Here is a 21211-nt window from a genome sequence, read left to right on the forward strand (position 1 = left end):
CTCTCTCTTTTTCTTTCCTCGCTGAGATAAATGTTCTTTATCTTTGTTGTTACAAGTTTGGGTCTCTTTGTTTCTAAGCTCCAGCAACGGATAATTGTTTGGGTAATCGGTGCTTTGGAATGTTTTGTTCGTAACCACATTTCTATCCTAAATGAGCGAGAATAATGAGGTAAAAACAAATGGACTACAAAACAAGAATTAAATGGTTTTATAAGCAAAGATAATGCGTACATGTTATTTAGAAACACGTTCAGTGAAACCTGTGTACCGCACCGCAAGTTGACCACTTGCGGTGCACTACTTTAGTGGTTAACTTACAAATGTTGATTTATATGATAAGGGCTAATTCCGTGCCTGAGAAAAAGCGGTCAACTTACAAGGGTGGTCAACTTCACAGGTTTTACTGTATTTAAATGCAACAGCTTATAAAAAGGCCAAAAACTAAACCGATGTAGGAAAAGTATACTCATTTTCAACTGAAACATTATTTATTTATTATTTTTATTTTTTGCTATCAAAACTTTTTAAGGATTGTCGCAAAGCAATGTTGTTGTTTTTTTTTTTTAAACAAATAAATTTTTATCAGCGATTTAAACTTTTTATTAACATTTCAAAACATAAAATGTTTTTATGTTTGATTACAGCTGTAATTACCCTCGATCTCACCACCATTTTCCCATTGACAGTTGTGGTAAACCTAACCTGGCAGCGTTTTGAAGGCTACGCAAATCATAATCACAGCATTAAAATGCTGCCAAGTTAGGTTTGCTCCAACTACAGTGTGCAAATTTCCGATCTCGGATCGATAATGATCATCTGGTTTTGGAACAAAATATCTGGAGAAAGCATTTTGAATATCAGCCATACTTCAAGTTTTTGTCACTTCGAAAGTGTTGCAGCGTTGGGAACGAAGAGAAAACAGATGGTGCAATGTCGGGTGATTATATTCCAGCGATTGTCAACAGAAAAAGCATGATTCAGTAACATAATTATGAAAGACCACAATGTTTACGCTGAACCCGGAAATAAAATTTATGTGGATGGATTGTCTTACCACCATACTCTCCCTACAATGCAGTCTAAAAGGCCATCTGCAGATATATTATTCCAATGCCAATTGATTTTTATCGAAGATTTATATCGGATTGAAAATTTGTACACTACAATAGGTAATTGATAACAAGGGAAATTATACATTTTATTGAATAAAAATTAAAACCCGTTTCTGGTTACCCTATTATTTAACCATACAAACTAAAAGAGTAAAATAAGATCTCTCTAGTAAAATTCTAATTGGAAAGCATTGTAAAAACATTGCATGTTTTTAAATTTGTTACAACTAGACACCTTTTTTACGAAGTGAACGGGTAACTTATTTTTCAGAATTAGATTTTTTTTTTTTGTGAAACTAAGAGGTAAAAGGCAATAAATGTAGGAAAAGAAAATCAATTTGGTACAAAATTGTCAAAATGATTCATTGCCGAAGGTAACCATTTGAAGAAGGTAACTAGGTAATAAAATGACTCCGGGATCGTCAAAATAGATATTTCGGGTGTCCGTACGTTCTTTTAGATACATAAGCACGATACACACAAAAAAAAACAACTCAACATTCATTAGTAGGTGAACAAAATGGAGGTTTAGGCTGATATTTGACTGAAAAATTATTCGCGACTACAATATTTCCTTTCACAAAGAGAAAGAGATTTTGGATTGAGTTCTTGATTACAATTTTATAGGGTTTGACTAGTAATTTCAGACTAGAAATTGTTCAAAATACCGGATTTTCTTAAAATTGACAAGTATTGTTCACTTAATTATTTACTTTTGAAACAAATATTTTCTTTACATGAGTCAAAATTTTACAATTTATTTTTTTCCTTCTAATGCGTTAGTAAGTTATAATTTATTTAAAAATTATAACGCATTCTATTTCGACTTCTATTTCAGTCTGATCATAAGATCAAGGAATCTAAAAGTCAGGGTTCGCTGATCTCACATGATATATATTAGTCGATACATATCATGATATATATCGCGATATATATCCGATATTTATTTTGAAAATATCATGATATTTTGATATTTTCGATGTATATTTTTTCCAACTACGGTATTTTTAATATAAAAATTAGATTAATCATAGTAATGTTCATTAATACAGCAAAGTAACATAATTATTTTGTATTCATAAAATTATTAGTAATGTAACAATTTTAAGTCATATTAAAAGTGCCTCATTAAATATGAAATGTTGGTTAGAAAAAAAGAAAATGTCTAATGACTGTGCGCTGGCTATTGCATATTCTTTACTTCTAAATCATATAACTGTGTAAAAATAGCTAACAGAAGAAAAATGACTATATAACAACTAATACTAAACTAACTCCATTAAAATCGATAAAAATGTAAAATGAAATATTAGGTATAAATAAGGAAAGAAAACAATTTTAAGTCCACATATTGTAATAATGATATAAGAAAATAAAGAGTGATTTGAGGATTCTTTTACTTTTTTAAAGACTAGCTTGTGTTGATTAAAAATATCCGATGTATATCAAAATATCGGATATTTTCGAAAATATCATGATGTTTTCGAACCCTGCTAAAAGTACACTCAAACCTGTTTTTGTACGGTAGACAGGAAACGCATTAAAAAAAAAAAAAATCGCGAAAACAAATCGCTCAAAATTACCCTATTAAGCACTCGTTTTAAAGAGAAGTGAGTCAATTGAATCCCAATTTGATTGAAATTTTTATGTAACACGTCAAAAAAGAAGAAAGAAAAGAAAAAAAAAAAAGACAGCACAAGAACAGGCTTGAGTATATGTGCAAAATAAAAATTCATTAAGGGACTTTTAAAACGAGAGACAGTAGCAATCAACGGCGGGACTAAGGAGGCATTTAAACTACAATTTAAATGGACGTCTGGAGTTTCCGAGTGCGGAGACTAATTTAATAGCATACTGCCGTGGGCAGGTAAAGAGCAGTACCTGCAAATTTTATTTTTCATATTTTTTTTTTGCATTTTTGTCATCAACTGTACTTTAGCTTTACTGTATCAGCCTGCTTATTTGGTTTCCGCTGAAAACAAAGCTCAAAAAAAAAAAAAGTCCAATTCCAACATTTATCTAAATTATTAGTTTTGAACACAAAACGTGTTTCTTCAAATATCTCAAAAATACATTTCTGCAGATACTGTCCTTGACCTTTCCATTGTAGCATTTGTTGAAATTTTATCAAGATAGATGAAAAATTAGATTTTGATTTTTTTTAACCTTCTTTTAAATGCTTTTTTTTTCTTTAAATTTCGACACTAAAATAATTTTTCCTGTAATTGTATTTTGTATCACTAAAATTCCATGTTAAAGAGGCAAATATTAAGTTTTGAATAGGACCCGGTAGTATAAGTGCCGGAATTTTTGTGTTAAGCGAAGCCCTGGAAAGGCAAGAAAATTATTTGGAATAGTACTGTACAATTGCTTTTTTATTTACACCTAGTAAGAGTAGCACATTCATGAAAGTTGGCTTTTATTACGATACTGAATTCTGACAACTTAATTCATTAATGGACACATACCCCTCTTCTATAGTACAAAATAACTTCGTTAAAGCTTTTTTTTAAGGGGGGAGGGTGACTTCTGTCCTTTTTTCGTAGTTGTCCAATGTCCATTCGGACATTGCTCACTGTGAGTGATATTTACACACAATACAACAACACACATATATGCTGGGCTTAATTTGCATGGGCTCTTACGTTAGCTCAGATTCTGTATTTCCTTCTTTTCAGTGAATTTTAAAAGAATGAATAATATCAGACTGTTTCAAGTGTAAATACAAGCACTAATGTTCTGAAAATTATGGGGCTCCTGCATTTTTTTTTAAAATATAAATTGAGCCCTTCATACTGCATATATGATGTATTTTGTTCACCTCATCAAATCACGTTACTTTTCAATGCCCCCTCCCCTTTCCTTCCCCATTAATGACAGGGTACATTTTTTAGATCGTGTCACGGGCTATCTTCAATTTTCCCAACGCTTAGAAATACCGGTTGTAAGTTTTAATCGCACTTTTTCACCCAGGGCACCGTTGATTTGCTATTCCCCTCCCAGGGCGTTCACAGGAATTTTGGGGACCGTCACAAATGACTTTTTCGTGCTCCCTCCATATTGTTTACCATTATAGTTCACTCCTAGTTTTAAAAATATTGGGCCCTGTTCAGGCTCGGGCCAATAAGTGTCCTTTCTCCCCCCTCCTGTGCACGCCCCTGCCCCACCTCATGTGGGACTATGCTCCTCCCTGGGACTTTTAAAAGTCAGTCCCTCTGACTACATAGCACTGACATTAGTTAGTGATATGTACTCACGGAGAAACCTACATTTATATCAAAAATAGATGAAATGTTAACAAAGCTCATTTTTAAAAATCAAGATATTATTGCAAAAATGTTACATACCCAATAATCTTTTGACTTCAGGTGGTCGTATGTACAAATTAAATGATGCTGCTACACCTCTCATCAGCACAAAAGTCAAGTGCAGTAACACTTGCAACAATGTTATTGGCACCATAACAACAATTTATGTTCAAAGCTTTCCGAAAACATATTTTTCTTGAAAGTATTCACAGATCAGTTTTGCAAAGAAACCTGTGGTTAAAGCACAAGCCATAACGTGGAAAGAACTAGATTCAATTCAGGATATATAATCGTATGACACAGACTGTATTTCCATGTTTTTAGAGCTGTTTAAATAGCTTGAGATGTTTATTTAAGCAAAAGCATCGCGTCCGACAGCACAGTAAATTCTTTCTGTCATTGCATTGCACCTGTTGATTCTCCTTATCTGGTAATTAAACACATTTCTCAAATTGCAATGGAAATACTTGATACCTGTGCGCGGAACGATTACCGGGGTTTTGAGTAAATAACTGACCGCAATCGTTACCTCCCAATCCCGCTGATGGCTGGGTCCTGTATGAGAACAGGTTGCTAGGTTACCGAGTGGGTACTCCTAAACGAAGTTGGCGAACGCTTTGATCGCCAAGATCTGGAAAATCTTTTCTTCCGCCAATATAGCTTTCACTATATAAGTGAAATTTAAAGTACTGAAGAAATAATAGTGATTGCACGTGTTGTATATGCATTGAAAATGATTCTAATAACGATGAGGTTAATTTCAAAATTACTGAAGTTCTTTCACTATTTTTAGACAATATTTTCAATTTCCTTGGAAACTTTTATCAATTGTTGAAATTTGTTAAAAATGTTTAAACAAAGTTTTCACACAATTATTTGATTGAAATAATAGGTATATAATGAATGCTTACAAAAATTGGGAAAGTTTAGAACAGTAAGTGAAATACAACTTTATTATTTAAGCGAGCAATTTATTTGCAATTAAAATTTACTGAAAAAAAAAAAAAAAAACCCCGTTATCTACGTGTTTGAATGCGTTTTTATTTCTGGAAAACATGAACACGTCAATGATTATATTCACATTAGTTATATAAACTAAAGGTGTCATTTAGGGTAAATCCTAAAAATCACTTTTATTTTCAATAAAATTATGAAATCAATGAAATTTAATGCATTAATTGTTAATAAAATCAATTGTGTTGCTATCAAATGTGCTGCGAGAAAGTGACTAATATTTTTAAAAGACATATAAATAAAAGATTTTAAAATGCATAAACGTTCTAAAAATAAATTTTATTTTAACGATGGTTCATAAAATTTTTCATTTCAGTACAAACAAAGGTTTAATTCCTAAACTAATTCTCAATTTAGTAACTGTATAGAAAATAAATTCCTATTTATCTTTAATAAGTATTTAGTCATATTTAATTTTATTCATAATTTCACTGTTATTTTAATCGTTACGTTATTATTATCATTATCATCATCATTATTATTTTCAAGTTTTAGCACATGAGCTTTTTTTTTTTAATTTTTTTTCTTATCATTCTCATTATGCTCACTGGACAATAGTTGACGTTCCTTTGATTTTTTGATTTTTGGACCTGGGCTCTCTTCGAGCACCACTGTCTACCGGTGCTGCCTCTGCAGTAGGATGAGCCGAAAAAAGAAAATTTTCGGTAAATAACTTTTAATAGCAAAAAAAAAAAAAAAAAGTAGTGTATTGCCATCCTAATATGGGAAAAATAATTGAAAAAGAAAAATATGTCTTTAGTTGCCTTTATTTTATCATGAATAGTTGAATAGTTTACATTATTCATAAATGCAATTTTTAAAAATGCAATAAAAGTCATGAATATGAAAGTTAATAGGGAGGTAAGTCACAGCAGGCAATCTGGCACTTAAGGGGGGGGGGGATCACATCTCCTCTGGTTTTGAAAAATAAATATTTTTATATGTGTGAACGTGGTTTTTTCTGTTTTCCGATGAAACTTGCATTTTGCATTGGAAAAAGTCTAAACGACGGGCCTAACATCAGGTATTACCTCTTTTATGGGTACTACCCCCCCCCCCCCCACGGGAAGTAGGGCAGCACCTCAAATGATAAGCAACCCCTCAAAAGTAGTGCCCCCCCCCCTCGAATGAAAACAAGAAGACCTGAAAAATCAACTGTAGTAAAAATGTCAATAGCGCAGTCAGTGCTATGACCCCCCACCTTCTCCCCCCTCGAGGGCATTCCAGACATTTCCAACCCTTCCTCATCATTATAGCTATAATTTCAATTTCACGCGAAATCACACCATTGAAAAATCCTTTACTTGCGACACCAATATCTCGAATTTATTCAGAATTAAAAGAAAAAAACTAACGTCTTGCAATACGACGCCAAGATGGCAACCCTGACTGCATTTCTTTAACCCGACATAAGAAATGATCATTTAATTGAGCTCAATCAGTGCGAAGGCATCATTGAAGTCGTTGACAGAACAATAATCCCTTGTTGAAATTTTGATTTCTGTTTTCATGAAACACCTAAATGCTTTCCTTTTTTTTCTCTCTCGCTCTTGTTTGCTTTCAAAACGGAGAGTAATTTCGAGGTGATGATTTAAACCTCTGCTTTTGTTTGCGCTCATTTTGGTTAATAGTTAATCTTTATTAACATTCGAATCTGTCATCTACACCTTATTTCAATTCCGATTTGGAGGTGCTTTATTTAACTATTTTGATAAGATAAGAGCTTTCACAGTAGACCCTCGTTTTACGCGGGTTTATTTTACGCGGTTTCGATTATACGCGTTTTAAAATTTGACACCTTTATTTTATTTTACGCGGATGAGTTTCGGTTTTACGCGGATGCGGCAATGCAAACAGATAAAATTTTCCCCTTTTAAAAATCCAAACTCCTAAAGATTTCGGATTACACGTAACAAACTGCATTTTGGCGTGCTAATAATAGAGCTTTTGGGCCACTGGAAACATTTTATGCGATTGGTTCTAGAGCTCTTTCCAGAAGTAAAGTTAATAAACTCACGCAGTTCAGAACTCACTGGAAGAAGAGCTTTTAGAAATGACAAAGTAGGACAAAAAAAGAGGTAATACCGACATCGATGACACAGAACCAAAAAAAAAAAAAAAAAAAAAAAAACATTAACATTAAAAATTTTGAACCATTCCTTGACCATAGAAATGATCTTTCTGATTTGTTAGTGAAGGAAGATTCTATCATAGAAATAATCATGGATGCTTAATGTTATGCAAAGAACTACAGAGAAAAATGCTTGACTGCCAAAAGACTATCATGGCCAGCTCCTTTTCATAAACACTAAATTAATTGGTGTTTTCTTTATGCATGTTGTGCATAGAAATCTATATAAGTACACAATAAACTTATTATACAATTAGTCATCACTAGAATTTTTTTTATCTTCGGAATTTTTTTTATCTACGGAACCTAACCCCTATTTTAATACTAATATTAAGTCTCAATTTTCGCGGTTTTGGTTTACGCCGTATTTCCGGGGAACGTAACACCCGCGTAAAACGAGAGTCTACTTCATGTAACTGATATTACGAAAGGCATAAAGTTGCGTGATTTTCATCATTATAAATTTTTTACGAATGACATTTGCGATTCTTTCAAAAATATTTTTTTTTTCTTTAAATCATTATTTTTTTTTCTTTCAGGGGCACATGCCTGTTAAATTATCAGCTTATTTGTTGATCAATAGGGGAAGTCATATGCTGATGGTTTCTTAAATTCTCTTTATTAGTCAAAATTTCAAAAACGATTCCAGCTTCAAGGTTCCTGCAAAAAGTGCAACATGAATCAGTGAAGCTCAAATACATTTCGCTATTTTTTTAAATGTTAAAGATTAATTCATTTAAAATTGCGTCTTCGAAATTTTGTCGAACTGATATGATGTAGGACATAACATTATTGAGAAAGAGTCCCATTTGTACAAGTGACTTAAATTGAGGTTCTTTAAAATATGTAATATCTAAGCTTCTTGTATAAAGCCTGCATTTCGGAAAGAAATTTCTGAATTTTATTAAAAAATAATTTGTAACTGAACATTAAAGCACAATAGTCCTGTACCTTATCAATATAAGTGAGTAACACTATAAGGCAGGGCGAGGGGAAAATGATCAACTCCGACAATTTCAGAGCCTTTGACTCCGACTTTGGCTCCTTTAACTCAAAGTCAATACCGACTCCGACTTCGCGAGCACCGGCAGCGTTAATGACTTTGGAGAAAATGACCGACTCCTCTTTTTGGAATTTTAAAACTTTTATTCCAGACTCCTACTCCTTTCCCCCAAAATTAGTCTGACTCCGACTCTACAACTTTGATTCCGACTCCGCAGCCCTTCTAAGAAGTTCAAATCGTAGGCTGACTTCCATCGAAAAGTTTTTTCTAAATCATACTGTGGCATTAGTAATACAGGTGATGGTACTAACAATCACCTACCAAGACCTCTAAAATAGATGAGTTTCTTGTACCTTTTGTACTATAGTTTCTCTATTATTATTTTTTTCATTTTAGCACTTGCACCCCTTTCTTTCTAGGAGCTTCAATTATTTTCATAAATACCAATTTTTTTCCTTGTAAAATAGAGAGCCTTAATTTTCTACCTGCCACAATTTTCCCACGTGATTTGAAAGATGATTTGCTTTTTTTTTCTTGTGTTTATTTTCCTAAGTACATGAGTAATATCACTCTCATTTCTGCAGAAAATCTGTCCAATTCTGTTCAAAAATACTTTACACTAGAACCGAATCCGAAAGCATGCATCTCTAGTCCCAAACCTTATCTGCATGAATGAATAAAATTATTTCCGTGAGGCGCGGAATTTGTTTCTTGAAAAATAAGGAATCTTATTTCTCCACTTCCCACTGAGACAAAGAAAAGAAACCTTATCTCCCTCATTCTTGTCTAGGAAATCTTCCAATATCTGGATCTGGACGGGAAAAAATAGGAAAAATTTTCAACCATGTGCCCACCTTAGGTGACATATGGAACCAGAGTGGAAGAAGAACGCGGTAAGGGTTTCCTATTTCATACCGGGGATCAAAGAATCCGCGAAATCCCTTCTTTTGTGATCGTGTCCCCCTGGAGCATAAAAGAGATTTCTAGGACCAGGAATCTTCTCCTGGCAGGCAGCGATTTTCTAGGTTTGTTGGACTGAAAATGAAGGTTTCCGTGTGTTGCGTAAGTGTGGAATTGTGTAGCACTTCGTGGTGCAAATCGATGCTTCCTCGGAAATGGAACCCGAAATGTAAATATTTTTCGAATGCAGAATAGAAGTTTTTCCTATTCTATTCATATTCAAAAAGTACCACGATCCTGATAATAGATATTAGTGAACTAACTTACAACTAAAGTTGCGTAAAAATTATTGCGCATGAAAAATAAAATAACAAATAACAACGTACAACGTTTAATTGCACTAATTGCATATTCTGTCGTGCTAAGCGCAAGAGTCGTATCTGCAAAACGAGAAATTGTCGTTTAAAGTTTTGTGCAGCCATGTATTTGATTAAGATGTTAACTTTTTCAGATTTCTTTGAAACCTCGAAGGGAAACCTGAAAAAGGGTTTCTTGTAACCTCGAAACACGTGTTATGCAGTAATCTGCAATTTGTGCAATTTAACGTTATTTCTTATTTAAGTACATACTACAATTGTTTATAATATTGTATATTAGTTGCAAACAACTTTTATCTTTTGGGAGCAACTAAGGTTACTTGTAATAAATACTTAATTACTTAATATTACGTAACATTGAAAAATCCTGTGTTTTCAACATCATAAAACGTTTATTATTTAGTAGTCAAAGTCTAAATTGGAAAGTTATACTGTCGTGCTAAGCGCAAAAGTATTATGTGCACTTTTTATCAAAATTGAGCTACGGTCGTCTGGTGGTTTTTGTCACATATTTTACCTAAAGACGATGTTTTATGGTCATTTGTCAATGGAAAATAATAATAATAATTTTAAAAAAAAATCTGAAAAAAATTGCATCTGAATCAAATACATGGAATGGCAAAACTTTAAGCTTCTCATTTTGAACTCAGCTGCAGGCTGCAGTTAAGACTTTTGAGCTTAGCGCGGCAGTATAGCATTGTTCAAATGGCGAATGCACAATGTATAACAGTGACTCCAGTGGCTATAGAATTGTTATCATGATAACAACTTTGTAATAGTCAATATCCTAAAATAATATAATATTTCAACTTATGTGTATAAATATGAGATATTATATAGAAAAGACTTTTTAGTTTTATGCGCTCAAAAAAAAAAAAAAAAAAAAAAAGGTGCACAGAAAATTTTCGTTTCGTGAGAATTTTGCTCAAGAAAATGTCTTTTTTACTGAAAGAAATGTCCTTCAAATATTTGCACTCGCTGATTCCTTTTGATAGCATTACCTATTATTATTCGTAGCATCTCCAGAAGATTTCGTTCAATGTTTACCTTAATTTAGTTTCTGAATCGTATGTATTTCTAGGTCGGTAAAACGTTTTGCACCTTTATATTAAAATATATGCTCGGGGGGAAGGGGGGGGGCTGAGTGAACGTGTGTGTCTGTGTGTGCGCTTAAAAAGTAGATCGAAAGTAGTCATAAATTCAGCACCCTAACCATCATATATTTAATTGCCAAATTTAGCTTTTTATCATTACATCACGTAAGGTATTTAAAGCTATTCGAAATGTAAAAAAAAAAAAAACTCTTGTTTCGAGCAGCTCTTGCGACGGTCATTCCTATTCGTCTATTTCCCATGTCCTGGATTTTTTAGATCTATTTTCGTGCGCAGTGTAAGTGTAAGTATAAATGAAGTCATATTCCTCTTATAGGATTGCCAATCATGAAAACAAAACTCGGAAAAAAGGAAATAGTAAATAAATAAAATATTTTAAAAGTAACCACGCCATTTTTATTCATACCGTAAAAACACACACGTGCAATTCTGCTATGTAAACTTGGAAGTTACTTGTAAAGTATAGTTTCGATGCAAGAATATTTACAACAATTTATTTTATAAAAACGCGTAAAATACTACAAGGGGGAAACTTTGGAATAAAGTTTTTTTTTTCGCTCCTGTTGTTTTTCTTTTTAAAAACGCGTTTCACGTCTTTTGTTTTTTCTTGCGGAATAAGCAAGCTTATACAATAAAGCTAACGTGCAATAGATGAAAAAAAAAATGCAAAAAAAAAAAAAAAAAAAAAGAAACGAAAAGAAGAAAAATGTGCAGTTAATGCTCTTCACCTGCCCACGACAGGATAGTTTCGTTATTAAAAAAAATATATATAAGTAAATAAGAAAAAACTAGTTAGAATTCAGTGTTGAATCAGCGTTTTCTTTAATGACCTTCAAATTAAGAAAAGAAAATCGAACAAAAGAAGGGAAAAAAAAGTTGACGCTTAGCAATCGAAAGCTTTAACAAGATTTCCCAAACATTGTAGTTTCTCGTAGTTTCTTTTCAGTTTGGCTCCATTTTCATTATATCTACTTCCTTTTTTCCAGTATTTACTTCTATTGCTTGTGGGCAGGTGTTGGAACGAAACATAAAATAGGTATGGAAACCGATGGAAACCAGAGGCAGGAGAGGAAAAGAATGAAAGGTGGGAGATTCGAGGCGGGACACCAGGCATTGTGCCCACTGTCCACTTTGTCACTCGAGGGCACAAAGCGACCACTGTCCACTTGACAGTCTTCGCGTCCCACCCCCCGAATTTCTAGTCTCCCTCCACAAAGCTGCTCTATAAACCGGTTCTGCCCATTTGTCTAAATAAACTCCAGTGAAATGGTTCGTGGGAGCTGAATGGAATAGTTATTCTTTTCCTATGGTGAAAGATCATGATGGAATTTTAAACCTGTTTTCGACTGACTCTGTTTGGGACTGTCAATTCTTTTTTAAAAATTCTATAAATAGCATAGCAGGCTCAAAATGCCTGATTTCACATTAAATATATCTATATTTCTGTCGTTATTTTGCCCCTGAATATTTTCGCTTGTTATTCCTCAAGATTTTTTCTTTAGGCTGTTTTTGTACTTGGAACAATCAAACTAAGTGTTAATAACATTTTATGTAAGTTCTTTCTTAAAATAAATTTCAAGTAGCATTAGATAAATCTGTTTTAACTGTTGATTTCAGTTTGATGTGCCAAATGGACACCATAATACGAAAACTTTCTCGTAGAATATAATTAAACACATTTTTTTTGTAATCAGTCATTAAAAAATACTAAACAAAAAGGTTCTTAAAATGTGAATGCAGCAAATGCCTTACCAATCACGTATAACGGTGCTGATTTTCATTTTTTTCTCTTTTGAAAACAGCCAACTAGAATTCTAAAAATTTTACTAAGGGTTGTAAAACAAACTGTGTAGATTTATCATATAATTTAGAATTGCACTAGGATTGCAAAATAGAAAATATACCTATGTAGTTGTCTCTCTAATACATTGCGTTAAGACAAAATGGCGGAATAGATTAGCTATATGTTTGCAAGAGTTCTATTCAAAAATTCAGATGGCAAAAATAAGATTTGATAAGACAAATGATTAAAATCAAAAGAAAAAAACAAAAACTTAAAAAACAACATTTTATTTACCGCACTTGAAAAAACACTTTAATAACCTGGAATTCGAACGCAAGAGATGTCTAGTAATTTATTACCTCTCAATAATTAGGGAATCATTCTCGGCGATAAGACGCGTGCGTCAAATCTGAATAATTAAGAAAGCCACGCGACTGACCCTTGGGATGAAATCAACAAACATTAAAAGAAAGCAACAGCCTATTGAATTTTCATTAGGCAGGTCAACGCATCATAAATTAACTTGTTTCATTAGATGGATACGACTGACGTGATTGTTTACCGTGCTGGATCGATCAAAGGCTTCTGTCGCGCAAGTTAATGGAAGACGCAACGTACGTTCCACTTATATATCACCCTATTCGCTGCATCCTTCGTCCCCAATATTCAGCACTAGATTGCGGGAGCTCCTTTATTATCTTTTGTCAGCCGTCTATCTATCTGTCTTCCTCAACAGGTGGCGGAAACCATTGATTGTGTTTTCGAAATCAGCGTCCGGGGGTGGGATGAGAGGGTTTATAGATTGATGCGGAGCGGCTGATTCGGAAAAGTGTTGAAGACCTGGAGAAGCGAATTTTCTGTAGAGGTGGTAAGATGGTGGGTAGAGGTGTACAGATTGTGATTGTCAGTTATCGATTTGACTGAAGAGAAAGTAACTTTAGTGATCTTCTTGGCATGTCTCACCACTTCAGTTTTAAGAAAATAAATACAAAGCTTTTTTTTTTTTTTTGTTAATAAAAGCTAAGAAGCATTTGTTTTTGCTTACAAAAGAATTTGTACTGTAAAAATTCAAGAAACGTTTATGGTAAATATTACAGTAAAATGGAGTGTTTACAGTACAGAAAAAAATTACAGTGAATTATACCGAAAAAAATAAACAATTGCAGTGCCAATTAACACACCACATGACTTACAGTGCGAAGTAGATAACATATTTCCCGTCACTTGAAGTTCCGAATTGGTATAGTGGTCTGCAAAGCCGCCTGCTAATACGAAAGTCTAGGGATCGTTCATAATACTCACATATTGCGTTTTTTAACTCCTTATTTTTTCCGTAAATGTTACTGGTAACATGGATACCAGTAACTTTTACCGTAATGGGTACTTGGATTTTTTGTAACAGTGTAGCCATTAAATGTAGCCATTAAATCAAATCGGAGGCAGTGATCAAAAATATATGCAATCGCACTTACCCATTTATAGCGAAGTCGAGGGGGCTTTGAAAAGTTAAAACAACGCACAGTAAAACATGAAGGGGAATTGAAGTTATTACGTTACTGCCAAAAATTTGCTGCATACGGTCTCTCTAAAATGGGTGCAACTGTATCATATGAAAGAGAGAGAAAGAAACCGTGAAAAATGCGAAGGGAAAAATCATAAGTTGAAAACTAAAGTCGGCACTTCTTCCCCATTAAAAAGGCAAAAAAAACCGTATAATTGAACCCAAAAGACTCAAAAGGCCGTAAAAAGAACATGCTAAGTGTCGATTTTCTTATTAAACTTTAGTTTACGAACGCTCTAAATCGACATAAAACGTTTGAGCAAAGTTAATCTTATGTTAAAAAATCAGATCTTTCGATTGGTCGGAGATTTATTGAAACCTTGCGAGAAATTTCAAAAGAGAACAAATGAGATTCAATTGTTTTTTTTTCTGTGCTTACGGCACAGTACTAATCAAATTATATTAGTTTCCTTCGCCTTCTTTTAACGATTAAAGCAAAAAATGGAGGCACAACTTTTGATGTTTACGCATTTATACATACTATATTTTTCTTAATGCTTATACAAACACTAGAAAATCGCCCATCAAGATATGACGGGTGAAAATTGCTTATACATTTGCAAGAAGCAACTGCCTATTTGGTGATATTTTGATGGTTGAAATTTTAACCCTTACTCCACTGGATTAACCCTCAACTCCAATAGATAGCATTCATTGTTTCGTTTCTTCATTCAACTGAAATGACAGTTTTACCAGTAAAACAGTTAAGTTATCGGATCCAGTTCAGCCTTGTCCTTGTCACAATAAAGCCTTTTCCTGGATGTTAAACATCACCAAAACATATTTATTACCAAATTATCATGCTGTACCGCGAGTTTCATTGTTGATGACGTCAAGAGCGTCACTCGGTCTTTGGCTATTATATACATGAGGATTTGCTCATATCAATTTCCAGATAGAAATATGAAATCAACGAAGCATTGATGAAGAGCTTAAAATTTTACAAAAAATACATCCATGTAATATATTTACGTTTGAAATTATGTGAATAGGATTTATCCAGGGTAACATTTACATACATATTTCTAATATTATAACGACATTAATTATTACTAAATCTTTTGTAGGTTGACAAACTAAAAGGTCACAATATTACTTTTCGAAGGCAGCAAGAGTGGGATGTGTGATTTCTCCATTTTTCAATGAAATTCCGCCATCAGCGATTCTTAATTAAAGCCAGACGTTCTTCTATATATCTGTTGGAAAATCTTCATCAACTTCTGCTTTTCAACGTTCAAAAGAGCGAAAAGTTTACCAACTCCAGCGGAACAAAAGACCCATCTCTAGCTGGAAAGCATTAAAATCATTCAACATGACAAGCGTGTAACATTTGTATTGAAGTTCTGTCTTCATGCTTTCTGCCGGGTTAACCACGAATGAAAATTTTTGACTCTGTTCTTTAACGTGGCAGTCTGCCAACTTCCGAACATGATAATAATATGGCATACCACTGGTCGATAGCCTTTGAGACCAAAAGTGTTGCAAGATTGTGGGTGGTCTACAGTCGAAACTCTTAGCGTCCCACTGCTGAGATTTCATTATTTATTTAGAGAGAAGTATTACAATATTTATGAGACTGTGATTATTTTTCTAAGACAGTGGTAACGAATATTTAAGTTAAGATTGTTAGCAATGGTGCACTCAAGTGGTGATCTGAAGAATAATTTGTAATTCAAATGAATTATGTCAAAAAAACTTGGGGAGAGGGGGATTTCAAATAAATAAATGTCTGACTCTTTTTTGAGGTATAATGAATATCCACAGAACAAGACGGAGAAATAAAGCAAAAGGTGCCTATTAGATATCTATTATATTATAAAAGTAGTTCTCCCAGAACGAAAGAAGCATACTTTCCCCAATAACAGTGCTAATTTTATATTCTAGCTATTTCTCTCCATCATTTAGTGGAAATTTTGTTTTCTTTTTCATTCTCCAAGTGTACAATTTTAGCGGGACCTCTATTTTTCTTTTTTTTTTTTAAGAAACTTTTTTTTCACTTTCTAGAGTTTTATAAGAAAAGGATTTGCTACTTCAAGTTATTTTTGACGTTATTTTCCGACCCTCATCTGCAAAAAAGACTTGTTACCCATATAAAGAGTGCTGCATTGATTGTTGCTATTTGAATATCAAATATCGAAGAGGAAAAAATAACGACTTTTTTGTTCAGATAAAACGGTTCTAATCTTTACCATGATGGAAAGAATAGAGCAGGTGAAACGTTCGTATTTTATTGCTGTTGCTTGAAATGAAGTAATATTTCTGTAGCTTTTATATTTATCCAACATGGCGGCATTCTAGCTATTCGACAGTGGAAGGAGATCCCCGGTGGTGATATAAGCAAAACTTCTATCTATACACTTAAAAAAAAAAAAAAAAAAAAATTGAATTCTGAAATTTTGAATTCAAATTATGTTTTTCGCAATCACGAACTGAGACAGGACCCTACTCATTGGAGTTATTGTTTCTAGAAACTGCTCCTGTCCCCCCCCCCCAAGTCTGCCTCTCCTCCTGGGCGGTTACTTGTGCATAGTTGTGTGTGCGTAGACCTGTGTGTATGCACGTAGGTGTGTGTGAGTGTATGTGTGTGAAGTCGTGTGTGTGTGTGAACGTGCGTGTGTGTAGGACATGGACGCCTCCGACCAGGAGAAGCGGATAGCTCAAAACCGGAGCAGCCGCGCCGCGCCGCCAGCAGAGGACGGTGGGCGGTGGTGCTGCAAAGGCTTCTGGTCCAAGTTGAAAAAGGCACGGACACCAAAAACGGTCAAATGAGAACAATGAACAATCGTGATTGCTCAAAAAAAAAAAAATTAAATAAATTAAATAATAAAAAAAATAAATAAATTTTATAAGAGAGAGTTTAAATCACAATAACAAAAGCCAAATTTGGAATTTAAATAAATGTCATGAGACTAAAATGCTAACATAAATTGTAACCAAGAGCAGTGGTGCACCACTCCCCCTCCCCCCTCCCCAACTATGGAGCAACCCCATAAAACGAGAACTCCCCTTCGCCCCTTCCACCAAAACAAACAAACAAATAAATAAATAAATTACCTCTGTAATCTTTAAAATACACAAAAAGTAAAAAACTTCAACTTTTCAAGAGTAGTTTATTAAAAATAATTAATTAATTAAAACAATTTATATTTTTTCGATACAATAATTAATTATATTGCAATAACAGGAAATGTTATTATTATTCTCGCACAACTGTAAGTTTGCATGATACCATGTAAAAAGATACAAACCAGGGTTAATCAAGGGTTTTTTCTCCTCCAATATTTAATTTTGTGAAAATTTTGCATCAGATTTTCATTTTTGTGCATTAGCATTCTGCCTTTGAGAATATTTTTAATGAAACTCGGGAGAAAACACGCAGGTTCTCTCACAACTTTTGTGTTGAGTGTTGAGCATTTTTGCACTGATGCAAAAGATGCTAAATTGCAGCCTTGAAATAGCTATGTGCTGTCTTTTTTCTCGATAACTTGTGCTTTATGCAAGTTGTTTTTTTATTTAAATCATATTTTAGCACACAGCTTACTTGGTCATTTTCCATTCATACCGTAATCTTTTCAAGGAATTTAAATGTATAAAACTTTAATTTAAATGATTTCTAAATGTTTAGTACAAATAGCCCGAACCTTCTTTTAGAATATGCTTGCTAATGATGATTGGTAAAGTATACTTTGCTTTTACGAATCACCAAAAAATCCCTAATGCATCCGAGAATCGTTTATTCCCAGCGCTATATGAAACCACGCTACGCCAAATGAAAAAAATAATTAAGTTTCTCTCATTAATGATTCACAAAATTTGGTCAAGAACAAATCATTTTAAGATAAACCGAAATTTGTCACACACAGTAATCAGATATTTAAGTCAATGTTGCTCTTTCAAAAAATATTCCAAGAACGAATTTCCCCTCTATTTATGGAAGTGGAAAAGTTTTATGAACAAAGAAATTTAAACATCCAATTGATTTAACTTCCCGTTTCCCTTTCCAAGCACGAAAATTTAGAGGGCTGTGAACCAAAAGTTAAAATGAGCTAAAGTGTTGACTGAATTGAAAAACCGAAAAGGGGGGTCTGGGGAATGAGAAGAGGAGAATGGAAAAGAAAAAAAGGGAGAGAGGGAATAAACTATCATCGAACGTGGCGGGAAAAAATATGTGGAATATCACATGGTTGACTGAGCAACGCACCATCAACAACTTTTTTTTTTATCTTTTACAAAAAGGGTGATGAATCGCCTGTCAATAGCAGACAGCGTTGCTCGGAAAACTCGTGCAGAACTCCCAGAATTGCGTTCATACCTAAAAACAAACGCGAAAAAGCCAAGAAAAATGTCTTAATATCATTTAAGCAAAATGGCGCAGGATGTAGTTTTAGCTCCGAAGGGGAAGAAACTATAACGAAACAGCAAACCTTAAATTCCAATTTCGCGCATGGTGACACAGTGCGTAATAAATATGTCGCATACGGTTCGTTATCGTGATCTATGCGTATTTGGCACGCTTGACAAACTTTTTCTGGAAAGCATGCGCGGGTAGCTGCTGCAAATGGTGCATTTTTGAGTCTTCTAAACGCGCAGAGGAGAAATTTATGGACCGACCATGGAAGGACACATAAACCACAAGGATTTCTTTCAGTTTTCTGATCTTGTATTACATGTAAATCTTGTTGATTATGAGTTTAATTTATTTTCATTTCCAAAGCAGGAAAGGAATATTATTTATTATGTGATTCAAAACATTCGGGGTTTTATTTGTGGGCATTAGGTTTCCTTGTGTGCGGAAATGTATTTGTGAAAGCATTCTTATGAGATGGAAATTTCCTACAAAAAATAGCCCTCCTTTTCTTTTCTTCGTTTTTTTTTCTTTCCAGAACTGATAAGGTTTGGGGATATTTTGCTTTTAAGCTTTGTTGTAGTTGCATATGAATGATACAGTTCTTTTTCGGTAATTTTACAGCTTATAAGGTGCTTAATTCGCTGCATAATATGGTTTACAAAGAAGCAGTGATGTTCCCATCAAATTTTCTGAGATACTCCCAGTTATCAGTTATTCACAATATGAGTATGCGATCATATGCATGATGTGTCATAAAATGAAATATTTTGAAGCTTGAGGCTATACGCATGCCTAAAAAATGTTTGAGAGTATACGGCGTACATGGAGGGGTTCCCTATAGGAACATCACTGTAAAGAAGTTTCGTCTTTATCTCTCTGGTGAAGATTTTTGCATTTTTAAAATTTAAAAAAGCAGATAACTTTTATTTTTGGGGGAGGGGCACCCCTCCTCCCAGAGCCGTGGTAGTCTGTTCGGTAAGCCGCCGGACTCGTAACCAGAGCGTCCCGGGTGCCATTAATAATGACTGGGGTACGTTAAATGGGTCGTAAATAGTCCGCCAAGTCCCCATTCCAAATTAATACCACTGGGGATACTTACTGGACTAGGAATTGCTCGGTTCTCGTTTGGATCAAAAAACAGAGCCCCATCCATGGTTACCACGTATAGTGGTAGGTACGGGGGAACCTTGAGTGTAAAGTATAGGGTCTGGTGGGGTAAAGTGGTCAATGGGGTAAAATAGACATGCGTCAAATAAATGTCTATAGCTTGCAAATAAATGTTCGAATGAAACGTAAAAATTTTATTATAGAGTAAGGCAGTTATAAACTACATTTTGAATACAAAATTTTACAACTGGCAAAATTTTATTTGGCAAAAAAAAAAAAATATTTTGTGTGAATATCAAAAATTTTAAAGTCTAAACACCTCTTTTAACGTTCTTGGGATTGACTGCACAGGAAGCTTCCTACATGTCTCAAGAACTCTTACTCATTAGCAGTTAGCTGAATTTATTTTAGATAGTTTTTTAGAACAATTTAAGTAAGATGGAGTAAAATAGTCATACTATTAGGCTTAACGAATATTGTTTTTCCGTTTAGAAGAACATTAACGTCACTTAATCGTTAAGAATAAGGCAGATATAAATTAAATATTAATTTCCCTTAATATGTATTGTATTTACAGTAAACGGGGTAAAATATGCGAGTATATGAGTATGCATACGCATACTCGCGTAGGTACGTAAATAGACGTATTCACATAAATGCATCAACAAATACGTATATGGGTACATGCAAGTATTTTTAATATTTACATAAAACATTCGACTATGCACGTACATACTCGCTTATACTCGTATATATACGAACACTTATATACTCAGGTAGACACGTATATACGCGTACGTACTCGAGTAGACACTTACATACAAGCACATGACATACTGTCGAACCCGCTTAATGGAATAGCCATTTCGCCATGAAAAATATACTAATGAACGGGTTATTCCATTAACCGGGATCAAAATAACATATTACATTGATTTAATACATTGAAAATATATTAATAAGCGAGATATTCTTTTAACTGATATTCCAATAAGCAGGCTCGACTGTACTATTATACAGAGTGAGTTTAAACTCTTGGGAAAATTATTAAAATGTGTTAGAGGGGAGGATAAGGTTGTCAGTTCTCTCGCGACTTTCGGTTGTGTTGGTGTGCTTTTTGCACTGATGAAGTGGTTGCATTGTAGCCTTGAAATAACTGTACTTTCGTCAAAATTTGTGTTTTATTTACGTTGGTTTCTCACTTTAATCAACATTTTATTATTTTAAAAAACGAAATGGAATCTTATGTACGAATAGGGGGGAGGAGTTTGAAAAATCTTACGTACCCTTACATGAGGGGAGGGGTTGTCAAACATTGCCAAAATCAACTTTACGTAAGTTATGAATGGCCCCTAATCCACTTCCGGGGCTCCGAAAGAAACGCAACTCCCAATTAATAAAGCTATCTTTTCCAGCTTCGAAAAGTTTCTTGTTTTCTTTGAATTCAGAATCAAG

General features: G+C 33.9%; 1 protein-coding gene across 2 annotated transcripts in view; it reads right to left on the minus strand.

Annotated features, from left to right (window-relative positions):
- Window positions 1-4981, minus strand: part of LOC129235266 (tyrosine-protein kinase RYK-like) — a 106458-nt gene extending 101477 nt beyond the window's left edge. The window contains exon 1 of one of the 2 annotated variants that reach the window (XM_054868979.1): window positions 4460-4981. In XM_054868979.1, coding sequence (XP_054724954.1) covers window positions 4460-4574 — 115 coding nt within the window. In that variant the 5' untranslated portion in view covers window positions 4575-4981. The remainder of the gene's footprint in view (window positions 1-4459) is intronic. The other variant, XM_054868980.1, reaches the window with a different exon arrangement.
- Window positions 4982-21211: the final 16230 nt, after the last annotated feature.

Source organism: Uloborus diversus, chromosome 2, assembly GCF_026930045.1.
Source record: "Uloborus diversus isolate 005 chromosome 2, Udiv.v.3.1, whole genome shotgun sequence".
In the NCBI taxonomy this organism is placed as follows: domain Eukaryota; kingdom Metazoa; phylum Arthropoda; class Arachnida; order Araneae; family Uloboridae; genus Uloborus; species Uloborus diversus.